At 43.0% G+C, this 21,628-nt stretch overlaps 2 protein-coding genes across 2 annotated transcripts in view; both read left to right on the top strand.

Moving 5' to 3' along the window:
* Nucleotides 1-21,628, top strand: part of MSANTD3 (Myb/SANT DNA binding domain containing 3) — a 177,614-nt gene that overhangs the window by 28,294 nt on the left and 127,692 nt on the right. The gene's annotated exons all lie outside the window — the stretch shown is intronic.
* Nucleotides 1-21,628, top strand: part of AHRR (aryl hydrocarbon receptor repressor) — a 47,312-nt gene that overhangs the window by 6,209 nt on the left and 19,475 nt on the right. Inside the window, exons 2-3 of the mRNA XM_081884007.1 lie at nt 3,119-3,184; nt 8,705-8,886. Coding sequence (XP_081740133.1) covers nt 3,123-3,184; nt 8,705-8,886 — 244 coding nt within the window. The 5' untranslated portion in view covers nt 3,119-3,122. The remainder of the gene's footprint in view (nt 1-3,118; nt 3,185-8,704; nt 8,887-21,628) is intronic.

Here is a 21,628-nt window from a genome sequence, read left to right as displayed (position 1 = left end):
TGTTCTGGATTTAGTGGAATAAATCCTATTTCCACTGGTATCAGCCCAGAAGTCCTTAATTACAATGGTCAGGTAGCATCCCAGCAGCATCCCCTCACAGCTTTGCTGTTGCCGAACCCAGGGACGGAGGAAGGGGGGCGGTGGGGGCGGACCTCCCCGGGTGTCTTTGCTGAAGGGGGTGACACCGAAGCCTACCCTGAGCCGCCGGGGGAGGAGGGAGATGTGCCGCTTTGCCAGCAGCATTGCCCCCTTGCCCCTTCGTTTGACAGAGCGTGTTCTCCTTCACGGGGAGCCCGTGTTGCGGTGAGGTCTAACAGGACACCCCCTCTTGGTTACTGGGCGGGACCGTTTGGATGGCCGTGACTGTGATTGGGCCAATTTGGGTTGTTGGGGAGATTTAGAAGTTACCATTTCGAGGGTTGGCCCGAAGGTTATATATTCTTAGCACACAGCTTTTTCCGGTCTCTTTTGCTGCGTGCATCGGATCGCCCACCCACCCTCCCTAATTTAGGGCTGTTGCGTTTGACCTTGCTATGCCTGTCATGGGGTCGTCTGCTTTGGGGGCAGGGGCCTGGTAGGAATTTTGTCCATTTGGCAGATTGGCTGGTGCCATTTGGTTTTTGCCTACTTGTAAGGCTGCGGTTAGGCATTGGTTAAAATTTGGTTGGTGGAGGGATAAGGGTTGGCTGTGCCTGCCCCTTCAATGCTGCTGCTGCGAGGGAATTCCATTAAAAGAATCCAGGGGTTTGCCATACATTTGTCCGTATCCCCAGCGAGGGGCTAGGGCCGTGCAAGCCCCTGGGAGCAAGTGGGGAGGTGCCCAGCCCCATTCTCTCCCCAATATTGTTTTCCCTTACTGGCTTTCGCTGGAATCCGGAAGTCAGTTCTGTCCCCGTGCGGGGTCAGATAGTCGCAACCAATGCCTAAGTAACCACTCACATTATGTATTTTAATAAAGTTGTGGCCAAAATTATGCCAAAAACCTTAAACAAACATTCTGTGTGAATTGTGATTTATTTAGGGGGTGGCTTGGGGATCTTGACACGCAACTGGGGGACGCTTGGGAGCTCCATGCACCCAAGCGGCTATCCTGCACCTGGGAGGGCACCCTCCGTGTCCTGCCCCCCCCCGAGAGCGCACCCATCCTGGGCAGCGCAGGCATATGTTCCGCCGCTGGCCAAACCAGGAAGCCCCTGCAGCAGCATCTGTCCAGTGGTGCTGTACCTCAGTGGCTCTGAAGTCCCAGTCTCAGAACATAGAGAGCTTCTTTCATATTCTGGGCAGGGATGCAGCTTACCTTGGAGGCAGCGGAGGATGGTTGTACATCCACAGGAGGTGCGGTTGTTGTTGTTTACTGAATTTATATACTGCCCTATACCTCGGGGTCTCAGGGCAGTTCACAGAATAAAATCAAGATATAAAACCACAGTACAGTGGATGCTCGGATTGCGAACATGATCCGTGCGGGAAGCACGTTCGCAACCCGCAGCGCCGCGTGTGCCCACGCACGGGTTGCAATTCGGCGCTTCTGCACATAGCGCGATTTAGTGCTTCTGCGCATGCGCGACCGCTGAAACCCGGAAGCAACCAGTTCCAGTACTTCCGGGTTTCGGCGCGTCCGTAACCCGAAAAAACGCAACCTGAAGCATCAGTAACCCAATAGCACCCCAAAAAACAAAAACATGTTTTAAAATGTGATTGACCCAATCTGACCCAATTTTTCTCCCAACAGCTTCCTGCTCTCTGGGTGTCTCCTTTTTTAAACCATTTTAACTTACCAAAATGTGTGGTCTCTTTCTATGCTAGGAGAAGAGAGGAACTTTGAAAATAACGCATGGAAATATAGGCTGTTAGACCTTTAATAGAATTTTCTCAGATTTTGAATGATACTGAGCGCAAAACCTTATGCTTTATAAAAAAATCCATTCTAGGATCAATTATTTTATATATATATATATATATATATATATATATATATATATATATATATATATTTGCTTTCGTAGATTTTCACGGGTACAGGAATGCAGGTTTTGGTGTCCTCGGGTGTCTTCCCGTGTAAAAGTTGGGGTGTCTAGGCGACGTTTCGACGAGGTCTCACTCGTCATCTTCAGGCTGGTGCTTTCGGCTTCTTGTTACTGGAACAGAGCAGGATCTCAGTGTTTGAGTTCCTATAAATACTGTTGAGGGGGTGTGGTGTATAGCCTCCAATGTTCTGGGCAGAGAGGAAGTTCCCAGGCTAGTGTGCCTTTTCTTCTTTTGTTCCTTAATTACTTGAGGGATATCTTGAGTGATTTCTTGAGTGATATCCTGAGTACCACTTAGGTGGGTCATTAGGTGTGGATCTGCAATCCCTACACAGATCTGGCTGACACAGGCCACAAAACCACAGCTCGCCCCTATACACGAAGCCAAGCCAGAGCACAACTAAGTGCAGTACAGCCATCTTCTCAGAAAAACTCTTCACAAAGTTCAAGAGGTCAAGACAACCATGGTGGCACCTCCGGATGCTGCACCCCCCTGCAATCCCTACACAGATCTGGCTGACACAGGCCACAAAACCACAGCTCGCCCCTATACACGAAGCCAAGCCAGAGCACAACTAAGTGCAGTACAGCCATCTTCTCAGAAAAACTCTTCACAAAGTTCAAGAGGTCAAGACACAAAGACTTTAGCAACTAATCCACACCTAATGACCCACCTAAGTGGTACTCAGGATATCACTCAAGAAATCACTCAAGATATCCCTCAAGTAATTAAGGAACAAAAGAAGAAAAGGCACACTAGCCTGGGAACTTCCTCTCTGCCCAGAACATTGGAGGCTATACACCACACCCCCTCAACAGTATTTATAGGAACTCAAACACTGAGATCCTGCTCTGTTCCAGTAACAAGAAGCCGAAAGCACCAGCCTGAAGATGACGAGTGAGACCTCGTCGAAACGTCGCCTAGACACCCCAACTTTTACACGGGAAGACACCCGAGGACACCAAAACCTGCATATATATATATATATATATAAACTTAATTAGCAACTTGCTTCTTTATAATTGCATATCTTAGGAAGAACATTGCTTTAACTTAATGTAAGAGGATATGTTTTCATCTTCCATCCTAGGACAATGATTCCTCCAGGAGAATGCCTGTATGCTGGGAGGAAAAGACGAAAACCCATCCAGAAACAGTTAAGTATTTATCCCATCCAGTCAATTTATTCTATTTTATTCTTCTCATAATAAGCCTTTGACATAAGACTTACCTTTATTGTTTTTGGGGGACAGGAGGCGGGCAGGTGTGGAGGACTCCCTAGTCCTGAATGGGGTAACTGTGCCCCTAAAGGACCAGGTGCTCAGCCTGGGAGTCATTCTGGACTCACAGCTGTCCATGGTGGCACAGGTCAATTCTGTGTCCAGGGCAGCTGTTTACCAGCTCCATCTGGTACGCAGGCTGAGACCCTACCTGCCCGTGGACTGTCTCGCCAGAGTGGTGCATGCTCTAGTTATCTCCCGCTTGGACTATTGCAATGTGCTCTACGTGGTGCTACCTTTGAAGGTGACCCAGAAACTACAACTAATCCAGAATGTGGCAGGTAGACTGATGACTGGGAGCAGCCGCCGAGACCACATAACACTGGTCTTGAAAGACCTACATTGGCTCTCAGTATGTTTCCGAGCACAATTAAAAACATTGGTGCTGACCTTTAAAGCCCTAAACTGCCTCGGTCCTGTATACCTGAAGGAGCATCTCCACCTCCATCGTTTTGCCCGGACACTGAGGTCCAACGCCGAGAGCCTTCTGGCAGTTCCCTTGCTGCGAGAAGCCAAGTTACAGGGAACCAGGCAGAGGGCCTTCTCCGTAGTGGCACCTGCCCTGTGGAACGCCCTCCCACCAGATGTCAAAGAGGGAAAAAAACTACCAGACTTGTAAAAGACATCTGAAGGCAGCCCTGTTTAGGGAAGCTTTTAATGTTTGTCGGACTATTGTATTTTAATATTTTGTTGGAATCCACCCAGAGTGGCTGGGGAAACCCAGCCAGATGGGTGGGGTATAAATAAATAAATTATTATTATTATTATTATTATTATTATTATTATTATTATTATTATTATTATTATTATTTTATTTAACCCATTTATATTGCTACCTTTCTCCAACAAGCTGATGGTGCCAGCCAGCTCTCTTTCTTCCCTGCTGTCTCTCATAAGAACCCGGCGAGTTCTGTCGAGAAACAACGAAGGGTCCAAATATTTAGACATATTTGTGGCCTAATATGTCCTTCTTCCATAAAATCATAGAATTGTAGACAGTTGGAAGGGTCCACAAGGATTTCAGTCCAAGCCCCTGCAATGCAACAATCTTTCGCCCAACATGGGGCTCAAACCCACGACTCTGAGATTAAGAGTCTCATACTCTCCTGACTGAGCTACCCTGATCTGAACTGGGACAATGTTGTCCCAGCCTGATGGAGGATGTATCTTTTCAAAGTGGCAGTGCAGCAGAAACCTAAGCCATGCTCTGTGCTCTCCTTGTGTATGTTATCATTACACTTAAGCAGATTTAACTGCAATTACTTCAACTCTATGAATGGAAGTTCTCTGAGGGGTGGACAAAATTCTGTGCGCCTCACCAAGATCCTTTGGGCAGTGTCATGACAGAGCCAAACTACACAGGATGTCACCAATTGAGTTCCTTTTAATCTCTTTGTTGTGGTTTTTCTTTATTTGTAGACGTGGGGGAGCAACATTCATTGGGAATTCAGCGTGTGGGGAAGGGAGTTTAACTCAGTTTAACCTTTTTCAGCCGTGGGCCGGTCCACCGTCCCTCAGACCTTGTGGGGGGCCAGACTATATTTTGGAAAAAAAATATGAACAAATTCCTGTGCCCCACAAATAACCCAGAGATGCATTTTAAAACAGTAAAAGCACACATTCTACTCATGTAAAAACACCAGACAGGCCCCACAAATAACTCAGAGATGCATTTTAAATAAAAGGACACATTCTACTCATGTAAAAACATGCTGATTCCCGGACCATCTGCGGGCCGGATTGAGAAGGCGATTGGGCCGCATCCAGCCCCTGGGCCTTAAGTTGCCTACCCCTGGTTTAACCCATCCCCACCCTGCAGCTGAAAGGAGCAAACACACCCTGCATGTGCTGCAGTGAGGCTTAGCAGGAAGATCCCATTGGCATCAGTATTGCTGCAGCGCAGGGAAGTGGCATCCATTTCCATGGGCGTCACAGTGGGAAGAAGGTCTAAGCCTCTGCACATGGCCTGTATTTGCAGTGAACATTGTTCTGTCCATGCACCTGTAATTAAATAAATAAGCACCCGTGAGCAGGAAGGTATGATCCATCCAAACATGGCTCACGAACTGATGAAGAATATAAACAGTATTAAAATAGAAAAGTATAAAGAATTAAGGAGAAATTTTTTATTAAATTGGTATAGAACTCCAGCACAAGTGGCATATATAGTGAAAGGGTTTAGTCCCAAATGCTGGCATTGTGGTCAGGAAAAAGGACTATATTCACACATGTGGTGGGAATGTAATCTGGTTAAGGAATATTGGCAAAAGGTATTTCAAATAAACATAGAGGTTAATAGGGATTTGTTATTTTCGGGAATACTGGGAAATAACAAAGTAAAGAGTAATAAGCAAGAGTTGTACAAGATTATGATTCTAGCTAGAATGGCAGTTATTGCTTTGGGATAGAAAGAAAAGGCCAAATGGAATATGGAAAAATGGAATAGTTATGTTGTTGAATAAGTACAATCAGAAATATTCGCACAGATAGTGGGAGAGGATAGATGGGAAAATAAATGCCAAAGAATCACAAATAAATGGGCATTTTACAGGAACTGGGTAGAAAGAGGGGAAGCCAACCCTAACATACAAGCTCGAATGAACAGACTGTGTACATGGATAAAGATATGAAGAAGGAAGGCCTGATCGGGGGGTGGGGGCTGGAGTGGGGAGCGAGGGGGAAGAAAAGAAAAAAAAGTAAACCGGATGGTATTTTGAATTGATTTTGTTATGTAAGCCTTTTTTCAGAAACCATATATATTAATGTTATGTAGTTAGGCATTGTAGTATGAATGAATTTTGTTCTGTATTCTTTGTTTTATAGAATATATATAATAATGCTATGTTACTAAGCAAATTTAATAAAACGGGGGGGGGGGGATAAGCACCCGTGTGTTGCAGTGGTTATAGTGTTGGGACTATAGCTTGGGAGACCAGGGTTCGAATCCCCACTGAACCACGAAGCTCGCTGGGTGACCTTGAGTCAGTGATTGCGTCTTAGCCTAGCCTACCTCATAGGGCTGTTGTGGAAATAAAATGAGCAGCGGAAAAACCATCTAAGCCAGGGGTCGGCAACCTGCGGCCCACGAGCCGCCCCTGACCAAGCCACCTGCTTGCTGCGCTACACCAGCACAGCACAGAGCGGGGCCTCGCTTTCGTGGAGCCGAAAATCCAGCCCACAAAGCAATCTCCACGGGAGTGAACCGGCCCAGGCGAGGTAAACCTTGCAAACCCCTGATCTAAGCCACCTTGAGCTCCATGGAGAAGTGTGGGATATAAATGCAATAAATAAAATTGTAAAATAAAATAAAAACCACGGCTTGACTGCAGACAACACAGGCTATGTCCACACTCCCATTTGCTTTGAACTCACTGTGTTTTGAATTCTGGTGCTGGAGGAGACTCTTGAGAGTCCCATGGACTGCAAGAAGATCAGACCTCTCCATTCTCAAGGAAATCAGCCCTGAGTGCTCACTGGAAGGACAGATCCTGAAGCTGAGGCTCCAATACTTTGGCCATCTCATGAGAAGACTCCCTGGAAAAGACCCTGATGCTGGGAAAGATGGAGGGCACAAGGAGAAGGGGACGACAGAGGATGAGATGGTTGGATAGTGTTCTCGATGAGTTTGACCGAACTACGGGAGGCAGTGGAAGACAGAAGTGCCTGGCGTGCTCTGGTCCAGGGGGTCACGAAGAGGCGGACACGACTAAACAACAACACTGTGTTTCCAATGCTGAGTTGTCAATTTGTGTTCATATGGCTTCCTCAAAATGCATAGGTATTCTGTACTTTGTTACAAAAAACACTACCATCTGATTGTGTTGTTTCTCCAACCAACTTCACACCAATTGGAGTCCTTAAGCAGTTCCTAATTTGTTTCTAGCTACAGTGTGAAAACCATTGCGTAGGCCAGGGAAAGCCATTCCCTGCTCCATCAATCAGTAATTAATTGAAGTTGTGCTGATCTGAAGAACAAGCAGAGGAAACGAAGAGAACAGCTTCAGTCTGCTTTAAGGCAATAGAGTGAACAATTTCTCTTAGTGTCCTGTATATTAAAGGTACACGCCAGACTTTAAATTGGTGTAAGAGTGTAGTCTAGGTATTCTCCATACACAAGTATTTCACTATCATTATCTTTAAAATGTATAAGGATTTTGAGGCTAACTCAATTTTTAAAGAATTCAGTCTATGCTTCAATCACTAACAAAGCTTTTGCAGTTCGGGTCTGAATTTTGCAAATACATATCTTTTATTAACCCAAGGGGTACAGTACTTTATTGTAACATTCTTTTATGTGTCAGAGTGTAGGTAAGAATAGAATAGTGGTTGTCTAAACTCATAAAGTTACCCCAGCCAGATGAGCGGGGTATAAATAATAAACTATTATTATTATTATTATTATTATTATTATTATTATTATTATTATTATTATTTATACTACTACTGCTACTTTTAATTGAATAACTTTCTAAAGAAATGCCTGAAGTGACTGATACTGTAGATTGATGTCTTGTTTATTCTGTTATATTTTAATCCAAGAAGACCCATTTATCCTAAACTAACCCAATAAAGCAGACATGTATATTCAAAATATTTTTTTGAATGTGATCCCATTGAGATACCAAGATGAAATTTTGAGGATAGTTCTTAGAAATATTAAATAATCAATACAAATTTTGGAAATTTTAAATCATTTTTTAAAATCACTTTTTAAAATTCTAAATTTTGTAACTTTAAAATTTAAAGTAAGCACATCATGTATCATATTAAAGCCCATGAAGTTCTGAAGAGATCAGTATATTTAGTTTTGAAATTCTGGGCTGAGTTTTTAAGATTGTTGTATAATCTGTTGTGTAATTCTCTCTCTCTCTCTTTTTTTTAAAAAAATCACACCCTCATAACTCAAAACAGGATGAGATAAAAAATTAAAATGTTAGATTTAAACTTAGTTTTGATAATTCAACAAGTGTACAAAATATTAAGAAAATTCAAATACACAAGGTAAAAAAATGGATCACTTGATATGGAATAACTGTTGAAAGCTACAGAAACTGGACACTGGGAGCAGTGGAGGGGTTTGTGAAAGGATTTGGTGACACAAGAAGTGGGAGATGATGGTACACATAAAGGTAGCGGGGAGAATTTTTGCCAGTTAAGCATCAGTTTAACACCTCTTTCAGAATTGGTGATTTTTCTGTGGAAATGTTTGGGTTGAGAGAACTGGCACTCCAGCCCGTTTGTGTATGACCCCCTAATTTACACATTATATAAGAATCATTTTTCAAGGAGGCCACCATTTTCTTCTGTTTTGGTATTAGAGAGCGGATACTGGCAACTGTCATTGCCGGTGTGCTTAAGACAGTGGATTTTTCATAGGACATTTTCTCCCCGAACAGGAGGCCCGTGCATGGGAATGGGAAGTCTAATCCTTCAAAGAGACACAGAGATCGCTTGAATGCTGAGTTAGATCACCTGGCCAGTCTCCTGCCTTTCCCACCGGACATAATAGCTAAACTGGACAAACTCTCCGTCTTGCGTCTCAGCGTCAGTTACCTTAGAGTCAAAAGCTTCTTTCAAGGTAAGGCTTCAAATCGTAATAATCTTTTCTTGGTGTCTGAGGGAATATTGCACAAGTTCTCAGAGACCATGTCTACCCAGAGCTCTACCAGGAAGAGTAGACCTGCTCCATGATACTAGTGGCTTAGGGCCCTTGTATCTATGGAATCGCCTCTCCTGGTCTGCCCCACAGAGGACCTTAAGGTCCATGAATAACCATAGTTTACAGGTCCCAGGCCCTAAGGAAGTCAGACTATCCTCCACCAGGGCCAGGGCCTTCTCAGTGGTGGCTCCGACCTGTTGGAATGCTCTGTCCCATGAGACCAGGGCCCTGCAGGATTTAACTTCCTTCCGCAGGGCCTGTAAGACAGAGCTATTCCACCTGGCTTTCAGTTTGAATTCAGCCTGATCTTTTATTTCACTTCTCTTCCCTCCCCTTCCCCTTTTATGAAGCTCACCTGCTCTGAGACCCCACAGCTAATTCTCCCCTGGCTTCCTCGCTGGCCCAAGTAGGACCAATTCAGCCAGCTAGCCCTGGGGATTATCTAATTGATTTTTGATTTTTATTGTTATTCGTGTTTTTATACCGTATTTTATGCTGCTTTTATAATTAAGTGTTTTAAAGTGTTTTAAATTTGTTGTTAGCCACCCTGAGCCCGGTTTCTGAACCGGGAAGGGCAGGGTATAAATAAAAATGTAGAATGATGATGATGATGATGATGATGTATGCTTGTTTATGTGTTTGGAGCATTTGCTGTGACACCCCCAGAAATGGGATGCCCAGGCCTTATAGGCTTTGCTTCTTGTGACCTTTGGCTTTGCCTACCCTTCGCTCTGCCAGATGTTCGCTGCCTTGTCTCGGCCCTGTCCATTGTCCTATCCTGGGCCGTAGCTTCCAGTGTCGTGGAGGAATTATTAGTATAGAGTGTGTTTAATACCACTGAATTCATACTTCTGATTAGATGTGCATAGCATTGCATTGTGCAAGGCTAGCTGCATCTGAACAATTAAATCTTGGTTAAATAAGTAGGTAATAAGCCACGATATGCATGACTACCGGCTCTTGCACGCTGCAAACAAGGCTGGGAGCTGCAGTTAACTTCCTGCCGCATCGGAATTGGGGAACAACGATGAATAGCTTTCAAACAAGCCCCAAGTATGAAACCATGGTTTAAAGTTTGCCTCTTGGTCTTAGCTTGTTTAGAAGACATTAACCACAGTTTCTGGTTCAGACATAACAGGAAGTTCTGGTTACTGAGGTTTCCTGGCTTGCTTTGCCACTTGCACGAAAGGAAAAGCAAAGTGGCTGCATGATGCAGGTTATGCATATTTCATATTATTATGCTGAGATTTGATAATCTGTGGCTGCCGAATAACAACATGCGCAACTGAAACTGGGCAGATTTTTTATAAAAGCTGTGCAGTGTGGACAGAGGGATCATTGTGCCCTGTACTAAAAGGTTCCTGTAAAGATCGCACTGCTGATCTGTGAAGGGCTTTGAATACTTGGAAGTGCTATATATGTTTGTGTCCTCTTATTAAAGTTTATAAGTGAGATAACTTGATAATGTGAGCCACAACCTGCGGTATGGAGTGTGTGTGTGTGTGTGTGTGTGTCTGTTTGAAGAAGCACAGTACACACACAGGTTTGCTTGGTTTTTATATTAATATTCACATTTCTAAGTTGCTCTTTGAGAACTTTTAGACAGAAGTGCCTTACAACCTGTTACAAAATTATACCGGCAAATAAGATAAGCATAATTAAAAATTTAAAAACCTCGCAGTTAACTAATACAGTTGCTTAAAAACCACATTGCAAACAAAACAAGCAGCGGCATGTACACATGCACACATCCTAGTAGCCGTCCTCGGGGCCGGCCCACCCATGAGGAAAGGGGAGGCAACCTCCTCAGGCAGCAGAAGCCACAATGGCTGCAGCGTGTTCCTTGGAGGTTGGATCTGCCGCCTCCTCAGCTGCTCCCATCCAGTGACACCACTTGGCAAATAGGAGCCACTACAGTGGTACCTTGGGTTACATACGCTTCAGGTTACAGACTCTGCTAACCCAGAAATAGTACCTCAGGTTAAGAACTTTGCTTCAGGATGAGAACAGAAATCGTGTGGCGGCAACGGAAGGCCCCATTAGCTAAAGTGGTACCTCAGGTTAAGAACAGTTTCAGGTTAAGAACAGACCTCCGGAACGAATTAAGTTCTTAACCTGAGGTACCACTGTACTGGTCTCCTCCCACCCTTGTTCCCAATGTAGAGCTTTATTCCTCCTTCGTTTCTGATGCAGATGTTCCCTCATACCTTCTTCCCTAGCAGGAGGGCACCATTTTGAAGTTTGCCTCAGGTGCCAAATTGTCTTGGGCTGGTCCTGGGTACCCTAGACCAAAGGCCTTTTAGAGTTACACAGTTCTTGTCAGATAGTGATGAATCAACAGCCATGGAGCTAGTTCAGCCTTTCTTAAACCTGGGTTCCAGATGTTGTTAGACTACAACCCCTATAATCTCTGACCACTGGTCCTAGTAGCTAGGGATGATGGGAGTTGTAGTCTAACATAGTTAACATGGCCAGAGTAAGGAGAAATGGCAGGGGATGGAATAGTTGGGGGAGAAGCATAAGCTGAAATTTATTGGACAATTATGTGATTGATGGTAATCAGACTGAACGTCTGATTATCAAAGCGCTCTGACATAAAGACCTCAAATGCTCTGATCAAAGCCGTTTTCTGCTGTCTGCGCCTGGGGGCTTAGTCAGGGGCTAAAACAAGGTGGTGAGCTGAGGAACCAACATCTTACCCAAACACTACGTAAGAACCCATTGTGAGTATAAGGTCTGCACCCTCTTTTTCTTAAACATTTTTGGGAAAGGAAAAATACAGCTTAGAGATATTTCTTTGTCTGCATCCGATGTGGCAAATGTACCTTTGGATCTTCCAGTGACTGTTGGTATTGTTCAATAGTTGATTGCTGAACAACTAAAAATGACTGGATTAATGTTTGATGAAAGGGGGAAAGAAAGTGAATCAGAGAGAGATGAAATGGAAAATGGAACTGGAGATTACTTAGAGGCTTCAGACAAAATTGATGAAAACCTGGCAGGACTGGATGATGAAACAGCAAAATTGGAGAAAGCAGATGGTGAAATGGAAATGTCTTTCATACAGAGGCTTGGAGGAGAAGGGGAAGATAAAACCATGAATGGTCATCTGGACCTGGCATTAATCGTATTGATGATGTTGAGAGAGAAAAAAGGCTTAGGAAAAACTTCCGTCCTGGCCTTTCTTCAGTTCTAGCAGCGAAAGTATTCTGCATACGATTCGGAGCAAATTCATAGAATGATGCTACTAATATGTATGGAAAAAGAATGGAAGAAATGTAAGTGGATAGTCCTAGAGGAGATCGGAATACTATGTTAAACAGTACAGGGAATGGAAGCATGTACAGTACAGGAAATGGAATTTGAATATATGGAACTGGGCATAAACTAAGGGATATATAACAAGAAGAGAATTGTGGAATATTATTCCAATATGTGATCACAGTAGAGAGATTTTAACATGGAAATGGACAAAAGAATTTACTAGTACTCAGTATGGAGGAATAGCGGTGGGAATTAATGGAGTTAAAATTGATATTAAACAAAAAGCACGGTTGACATTTACCAATAATAACAACAACAATTTGGGAATCCCTCTTGGACTTGAGTGGGAATGAATTCGAGACACATTTACGTAAAAGAAATATTGTTTAACAGAAAGTGGAGAAGATGGATATTACCATGGACTGAATGTTAGAAATATTTTTCCCCTTTTTATGTAACTAGCAGATGGAAAACTAGCAGAGGTCCTTTTATATTTCTTTATTGTTTATTTTTCTTCTTTTCTCTCTCTCTCTCTCTCTCTTCGTATTCCTGCTTCTCTTTCTCCTTTTCTCTTTTTCTTTCTTTTTTGTTGTCATCTCTCTTCTTTGTTTTCTTCTCTTCTTTTTTCTTTGGCGTCTTCTGCTTGGGCCTTTATTAAGGCCCAGAGATTGTAGACTCATGGAGGTGGTAGGTGGTTGATGTCCTCAACATTTGACAAGCATAGGCAAGGGTGCCAACAGGATTTTCTAAATCCAATAAACTGTACAACTCCCCATCCCACCTGCAATCTATTAGCAAGAGCTGGTGATAGCACACACAGAGGCAGACTAGAGTTCTCCATAAGCAATGATCTTGCAATTAAAAAATAAGCCAACAATTTTGGTTCCAGAACAAACAGAACTTTACTGTCTTGAATGTTGGAATGAGCTACATTTTGGCGCACTGTATAATTTAAATCAAATGTTCATTGGTGTGCATGATGAGGCATCTTGCAGATTTAGAAACAATTTAGAATATTTTGTTAACAAAGTGTCTGGTGTTTCACCATCTGAAAATATTTTCAATAGAAGCTGAAGTATGCCAATGTTGACTTATGTGTAGAAACCTTACATGTCAGGCTTACGTAATTACAACAATATGTGCAATGTTGCCGTGCACAAAATTATCTCCTGCCGCCTACAAAATAGTATCAGTTATGTACAAATGGAGTAAACAATTAGAGGATGCTCCATTGAATCATTACAAACTGAATCCAATATCATTATTCCTTAACCATCCAAGATCATTCACCTTTCCAACCAATAGTACTGGCTATCTCATCCTTAATCCTTTGCCAATGCAATTTAATTTTTAAAGGTTCGTGTCCTGGCAGGTGTATTTCCAGAATTCTTGTTAAGGTGCATGTATATATCTATTAATTAAAATCAGGACTGATCTGAGACAGCAACTGTTTTGGAATAAACAGATAATAATGGACAGAAGGGGGGATGAACAACAGTGCCTCCCTGTTACCTTCTTCTCTACCTAGCGGCCAATTCATCTCTTTATGTTTATATGGCTATATGGCGTTTTCACCAAAAGTCTTCAAAATTAACATGCATATAAAATTAACATGCATATAAAATGATAAATCAAAACTTGGCAGGAAAAAAGAGAACAGCAGAAGTGAAGCAGCAAATTTGATTTTTTTTTAAAAAAAACCCTACTCCAAACAAAACCATTTTTGCTGAACTTCAGAATGTCTGTAAAATGAGGTCCTAATGAGTGTCCTGGGGGAGAGGATTGCAATTCCTAGGTGTCACCATCAAGAAAACCCTGTTTCACTTCAGCACCAGCTGAACCTCTTGGCAGCTTCCAAACATTGCACAGAACTTCCATTGCTGATCTCAACAGGTGAGCAGATTCATGTGGAAGAAGGTGTTCCTCAAATACCCTGGTCCCATACTGTGCACTTGGCCAATGGCAGACTCCTCTCACTGCTGCTTGGGAGGAAGTCTTAGCTAGCCCTAGTCTGTTCCTCTGAGGTCTCCTCACGAAGAGAAAAGATTGGTTGCATAATGGATGGAAGGAAGGGAGGGTTTTTGGTGGTGCTGTGGTCTAAACCACTGAGCCTCTTGGGCTTGCCAGTCAGAAGCTCAGTGGTTTGAATCCCCACGATGGGGTGAGCTCCTGTTGCTCGGTTCCAGCTCCTACCAACATAGCAGTTCGAAAGCACGCCAGAAAGTGCAAGTAGATAAATAGGTACTGCTCTGGTGGGAAGGTAAACGGTGTTTCCGTGCGCTGCTCCGGTTTCGGTGTTCCTCTGTGCTAGAAGCAGCTTAGTTATGCTGGCCACATGACCCAGGAAAACAGTCTGCGGAGAGGACAATTCGCGACTGGACTTAACTGTCAGAGGTCCCTTTACCTTCTCTTTTTATACATGGCACAATCTATTACTAGATACAAGGGCTTAAAACATTAGATGGTTGATTAATCACCTGATTAAATTAGTGGGGTGAGCTAAAGGTTTGTGGAAAAAAAATAATCATTTTTTGCTTTTTGTGTGTTTGGTAAATTCTATGAAAATGTCATGCTACAGACACCATTTTCATTTTCATATACAGTAAGCCTGCAACTCATGCACATTTAACTTGTGTGCATTTAGCTTTACACATTGGGGGAGGGGAATTAAAATAATTGAAAAGGGGTGGAGATGGAGGGGGGTTCCAGGAAAGATAATTTTGGCTTTAAGCGTGATCCCTGGAATGTAACCCCATGTGCGTTGCAGGCCTACTATATACTTAAGGTGTTCTATATCATTTTAAAGATAATTTTCCAGAGTTTCATGATCTGGCAACAGGTTTTCAGAATGGCAATTTACACATGAGCAATACATGAAGCATGTCCTGCACGTTGCCTCAGAATTTCTTTTTATATATATATATAAAGTTCAGTTGAATACCTCTTTAAGAAAATGAGAGAATAGATTAATGAGCCCTTATTGTATTGATAGTTTTGCTTCCTTGTTTGGTGTACTGAGAAGAAATGTTATGTTAGGGACAAAATCAAGACAATGAAACTTAAGCTGGTTGAATGTGATATATTAGTTGCAAAAACATAACAGTGAAACAAATGAAAAGAAAAACGAATGTGTTTTAACTTTATTCTCTTCTTTAAGTATACATGTTGAGGTATTAAGTGTATTTTACATGCCGCATTTGATGGGGGGCACCTTACACAGCATAAATGTGTTGTCATATTTTCATCCTTGAGAATTTAATAATTATTAGGGAAGCAATCTGATGCACAAGAAACGAATGCAAAACAAGCCAGTGTAAGTTAAGCTGGAGTAAAGTTACACTAGATCCAAACTCCGTTTGAGGTGCCACAGAGCACTATTTTATCCCAGAGCTATTTAATATCTATATGCAGTACTTTTCCTAGAAAAACAGGTACCGGTACTCACCATGAAGTTGTTGCAAGTAAGTGCCACACTTTTTAACAGCGACAAAACGAGTTGCTGCTACTGCGTATCCTTGAGTACCTTGAGAATAATCACTTGCACTTGATCTGGAAACTGCAATTAGCGCAGAATATTAGTGCAGAATATTGCAGCATAGTTGCTGCCTGGAATAAGGCACATTTGCTCAGAGATCTGCACGGGTTTGATTTGTTACCAGGCCAAGTTCAATGCATTACTATTAGTATGCAAAGCCCTTAACAAGTTCAGGTCAGGTTATGTGCCCACTTGACAGTTTCAGTCTATGGAACTGGTTTGTTAATCTGCAGTTGTTAGTTATTGCGGTGGTACCTACACACTGGGACTCCCTGCCTGTTTACATTTTTAGATGGGCCACTCCAAACGTGTTGACATCAGTGTATATTGGTCTCTTTTTACTTTTAATCATTTTTAAACATTTAAATAATTTTATGTTCTTATTGATAATTTTCCTATTTCTTGCAGTCCGCTTAGAAGTTTTACTACAGTCAAGCAGTGTAAAAACCATGCCTCCTTTAATCTTAAAATTCCAACAATTGTGGGTGGGTGTTTGAGGGGAAGAAATTGTAATTCCATTGAGGATGGGTCAACGTCCTCCATCTTCTAGGGGGGCAGCTGGATAGCTTAGGTGGCCCAGGGGGGACAACGAGGGCTGCTCTCCGCATGCAGCTGTCCCACTTTGCCTAATGAGGATCGGCAATATTTTGGGGTTCAAAGACTGTATTCATTGTGTGGGAAGAGTGGTTGGGGGACACATACCGGTGTCAGAGAGCAGCCCCCTTCATCCACCCATCATATTTTCATTTTCTTTCTCTCTCCCAATACCCCATCTCTCTCCTTGTTAATCTATCATCCATTCATTCTCTTCCATTTATTTATTTTTGGCTTGGGGGGCCACATATAGTCCCCAGGACACAGATTGCCTACCAGTGACGTAAGGCAGTAGTTTTCAACCTTTTTGAGTCCACGGCTCCCTTGACCAACTACATTCTTTCTGTGGCTCCCCTGTGGGGCTCAGGAGCCCAGTTATGTCACCCCTTGCTTGTAGAGCAGGCAGCCCCTCACCCATTTTCGAATGGCCTCCCTTGTGGAGTGTTTCCTCAGCCTCCTCTCCTTGAGAATCCTCCGGGCGGCCACTGCTGCCGCCCCTGGTCTCTGAGCTGCCCTTCCGCCTGCCCCACAGGGGCCTGGGACTTGTCTGTCCATTCCCAACAGCAAAGGCTGGCTGGGCTTTCTCACCCGCTTGCTAGCTTACTCCAAGGCCACCGCAGCTCCTGGCAACCAGCACCCCCTGGCCAGCGCCAGAGGCACCATTCACCTGGGGAACTTATACCCTGGGCTGCTGCAACAAACAGTTGTGCAAGCCTTTGGGAGGCAGAGACACATGAGGGCATCAGAGGAGGGAGGGAAGGAAGGAGAAACGGAGACCAGTCTTGCCCACATCACCCCTGACCACCATTCAAGGCCACGGCACCCCGGTTGGAAACCACTGACCTAAGGAATATTTGCTCTGTATGAATAGTAAGAAAGTTTCTACTTCTTTGAAGCAGTGGAACTTGAAGTGCTCTAGATGTAAATAGTGTGGATGAAAAGTTTCAGAAAACTAATTTTTGAAGTATTTGCATTTTTATGCTGGTGTATTTTTGGAAAACACTTCGTTGGGAGAGAGATTATATCACTCTGAATACTGCCCAATGCTGTATTGCTAATGAGATTTTTATGCAAAGCTGTATACTGTAATCACCACTAGGTGTCCTCCCTGTAGTTGTTCCTAATATCAAAACAAGGTATCAGACAAGGTTATTAAATGCAAATACTTCAGAGTAATTTCTAAAAGGAAAATAGTTCAGTTCATTAGAAATAAGAATTCTTTAAAAGCCTCATGTGTTTAATATCACCTTCCAGAAGCAAAGGAAATCTTTCTGGCATTTTCATGAAAAGTGAACGACTTCTGTCTATCTTTTTATTTCAATAATTTCTATCGCTTTTAAGTGGTGTGCACAGTGAGCTTACAACGGCTATAATAAAGATAAAATCAGTAAAAAATGATCATATAACAAGAAAACTTACTTAGAATGTCTGCCGAAATAAAAAGATCTTCACCAAGCAAGAGAGGTTCGACAGGAAAAGAGCCAGGAGGGGAGTCTGTCAGAATTGGGCCCACAGTACCTAACCCATGGCTCCTGGTGGATGCAGGCCCTGTGTCTGAACCATGGAAGCTGGTGAACAGTGACTTCCCCAAAGGCCTCAGGGATCTGGCAGGCATATAAGGAAGAAAGCCGTCCGTAAGGCGTGCTAGAACCGAGTTACTAAGGTCCTTTGCGTGGACAGTCAGAGTCCCCAGATCCCGAGTGGTGTCCCCCCCCCCCGTCATGTGGAATAACGACTCAAGACAACGTGCCATGGGATTAAATTGGCCACAACTTTATTAAATTTCAAATGTGGGTAGACCTTGGCTCAGGCATTGGGCGTTCTCCCTCCCCAGTCCCCAGCCGGGGACCTAGGGAGCATCAGGGTTATCCAGTGTGGGGGGGGGGAATGGGCCGGCTCTGGAGAACATATGTTCAAGCAGAGATAGCCGCCCCTGTTTCCCCGCCACTGCAGGGGAAAGCAATGATGACCTTTCGACGTATGGTCAATGCCTCCCTTCAGAAACCCCTTTAACGGGGAACCCTGGTATCGCCGCTGCAAAGAGGAAGATGGACAAAAGGATTCTGCCCAAGGCCTGATACCACCAAAGTTGTCACGTTTTGCTACGGGAAAGGCGAAACCTGCCAATGCAGGGAAATTCCTTTCCGGCCCTTTGACAGCGACCTTAACGTAGCAGCGCCCGCATACCTGTGAAGAAAAGTTAACCTGCAAAATAAGGCATTAACTGAGGGGTGGGAGAAGCTCTGGAGCCAAGTGAGGATTCCCAGGTAAGATCCTCCCTCTATTGTGTGGGCAGGTAATCCCTCCCCTACCTGGCCTGGTCTCCTTGGCAACGCTTCCCCCAGGTGGGATTGGACAACTGACTGAGGTAGGCGGAGACCTCCAGGTATCCCCCTGAGGGAAGGCAAAGCCAAACCTATGCTGATGGAGCCGCTCCAGATCTAGGGGCTGTGCGTGTCCACGCAAAGGGCGCCCCCCCGTTTTATGCGGGGAGCGGTCATTAAAAGTAACGCAAGAACCTTGAGCTTGGCACAGTAGCAGATGGGCAGCTGTTGCAGTAATGTTCTGGCAGGAGTCAGCCTGCCCCACAACAGTCTGGCTGCAGCATTTAGCACCACCTGGAACTTCTGGCATCTCAAGCTGCAGCCCAGCTTTCCCACTGCAGGAGCACCAAAAAAGTGCAAGGCTTTTTGTTACTTGGCACGCTCAATAACCCCATCTTAACCATCCTCTTAACCATGCCCATTTAACAATACCCCGCCTCCCATGACCCTTATTCAAAGGGGATGATAATACAGCAACTTTGCTGCGTGATTTTATTGTACCAAACTTTTGAGAATTTTGTTTATATGCCGATAAAGGTTTTGAGATTGACAATGCAGCGGTTGTTTCTTTCTTGGCAACGTTCTGAGAATACAGCCCAAACTTCTTATTAATTTTTTAAGTGATAGCTTACACTTGGTGGTTGTGTACCACCACAAAACCTGGTGCTGGTACTTTGAACCTGCCCTTATTGCACTCATTTTCATTGCTGTGACGAGAGTGGTTCCATACTTCATGTGGCAGGCATGTTTGATACATGTGCACCATTGTTTTTGGCAGTACATAGAGTGTAGACAAACTGCACATCTGGAGGCCCCAGTGAGATGCATATATACCCAGATGGTTAATGGCATGTGTAAATGTATTTATATTGTCCATATGTTTGGGGTTTGCAAACCTGTATAGCAGCAGCAACAGCAGCAGCAGCAGCAGCAAGACAGAGGTAGGCAAGCGCGGTAAATCGCTGTTCACTCCTTCTCACTACTTGAATGTTTCTCCAATTGCTGCAAATGGTCTACCACTAAAGAATTCTCCATAGGGAAAACCCCACTTTGTAAGCTGAAAAGCAGAAACAAACAAAAAAGGCGTTGCGGTGAGAGACATGAGTTCTGATTTGAGTTTTCACTTGCCTGTTGTGTGTTTGATGTGACTAGTCTTTAAATATACAGTTGTGTGGAAATTCTTAGCCATATCCTTCAGGGCTCTTTCTGAGCAGACCCTGTAAACTTCTTTGGGAACCACTTTTGCTTGAAAAGTGGCACACACATTTATAAAGCTAAAAGTGTCATAGGCACTTGCCACCAGATGATGCCCACCCAGTGCTTGATCCAGTCATTGCCTTCTTAAAAGGCTACATTCTTTGAAAGCTGATGTGAAAATCCCAAAAGACATCTCTTCCTCATAGAGTGAGGTCTACAGTTGGTGAAACCCTGGGTTGAGTACAGAGATATACCCAACCTGCCTAGGGCATCAAGAGATGCAGCCTAAGAACTGGTAGTGTCTGCCAGAGTTGACACCAAGGAAATGTGGACACAACAAGATAGATGATATAGATAGATAGATAGATAGATAGATAGATAGATAGATAGATAGATAGATGATAGATATAGATAGATAGATAGATAGATAGATAGATGATAGATAGAGATAGATAGATAGATAGATAGATAGATAGATAGATAGATAGATAGATAGATGATAGATAGATGATAGATAGATGATAGATAGATGATAGATAGATAGATAGATAGATAGATAGATAGATAGATAGATGATAGATAGATAGATAGATGATAGATAGATAGATAGATAGATAGATAGATAGATAGATAGATAGATAGATAGATGATAGATAGATAGATGATAGATAGATAGATAGATAGATGATAGATAGATAGATAGATAGATAGATAGATAGATGATAGATAGATAGATAGATAGATAGATAGATAGATAGATAGATAGAGATAGATAGATGATAGATAGATAGATGATAATTGGTAATTCGCGACTCATTATTGTTGTCCTGTTATAATTATGTTACATGTTATGTTGATATTAAACATGATCTCACATTTATAAACATTCCATTTTTAATTTACATGGTATTGTTGATACTGGTAACTTATGTGCAGCTGTGTTGTTTTACTAGAGAAGGAAAGGTCTGAACGAAGGCATTATTATTATTATTATTATTATTATTATTATTATTATTATTAACTAGTAAATAGTGCAATACTTCTTCCAGGTATGTTGTTTGTATGGCTTCTTGGGGTATATATGATTCCTGGTATCACATTGATACAGAATTATTATTTTTTCTATAGATGAAGAGCTAAAACAATTTGGAGCCAGGGATTGCGTGACTGTGGCTGGCTCAGTTGCAACTTCAAAAAAAAAGTGGTTATGAAACTGATCTTTTGATCTGAGGAATAGAGGTCTGATCCATGGTAGACTTGCAGTGTGTGAATGAGCTACTGCCTCTGCCTTATTCCCGGCTAAGACAAAATGTCTTTGGCTATAAACCTGACCTTCCGCTTTGGGTCAGTCACGAGTGGAAAATTTCTGAGGGAAAGATTCATAATCTAGTTTACAAAATTCCTATTATTTCCCCGTAGCTCCCGAGTATTTTATATAATTCTCCTCCTGTTTATATCATTCTGGCTAGCATTTTTATACATTGAGTGATAAACATATGTATAGACAGTGGGGTTCAATTGAAATTAAAATCTGTGTTTGGAAAATTTGGAGCATTATACTAAAAACAAAGCCACCGACTCAAACATCTTCCACCCTTCCTGTGTGCTTGTGAATGCACATCTGCACACCAGATGATTGACAGACTTTATAGCATTTTATAGTGTTGATTACCTGCTCTGAGGAATGAAGATTTGCCTTGAGGGAGTTTTCCCAAGTGTAACTTCGTTAAAAGTATCTCACCCGGGG

Source organism: Podarcis melisellensis (genome assembly GCF_964234715.1).
Source record: "Podarcis melisellensis genome assembly, chromosome: 13".
NCBI lineage: Eukaryota > Metazoa > Chordata > Lepidosauria > Squamata > Lacertidae > Podarcis > Podarcis melisellensis.
Note: the sequence above shows the minus strand (reverse complement) of the source record. Positions and strands in the feature narration are given on the sequence as shown.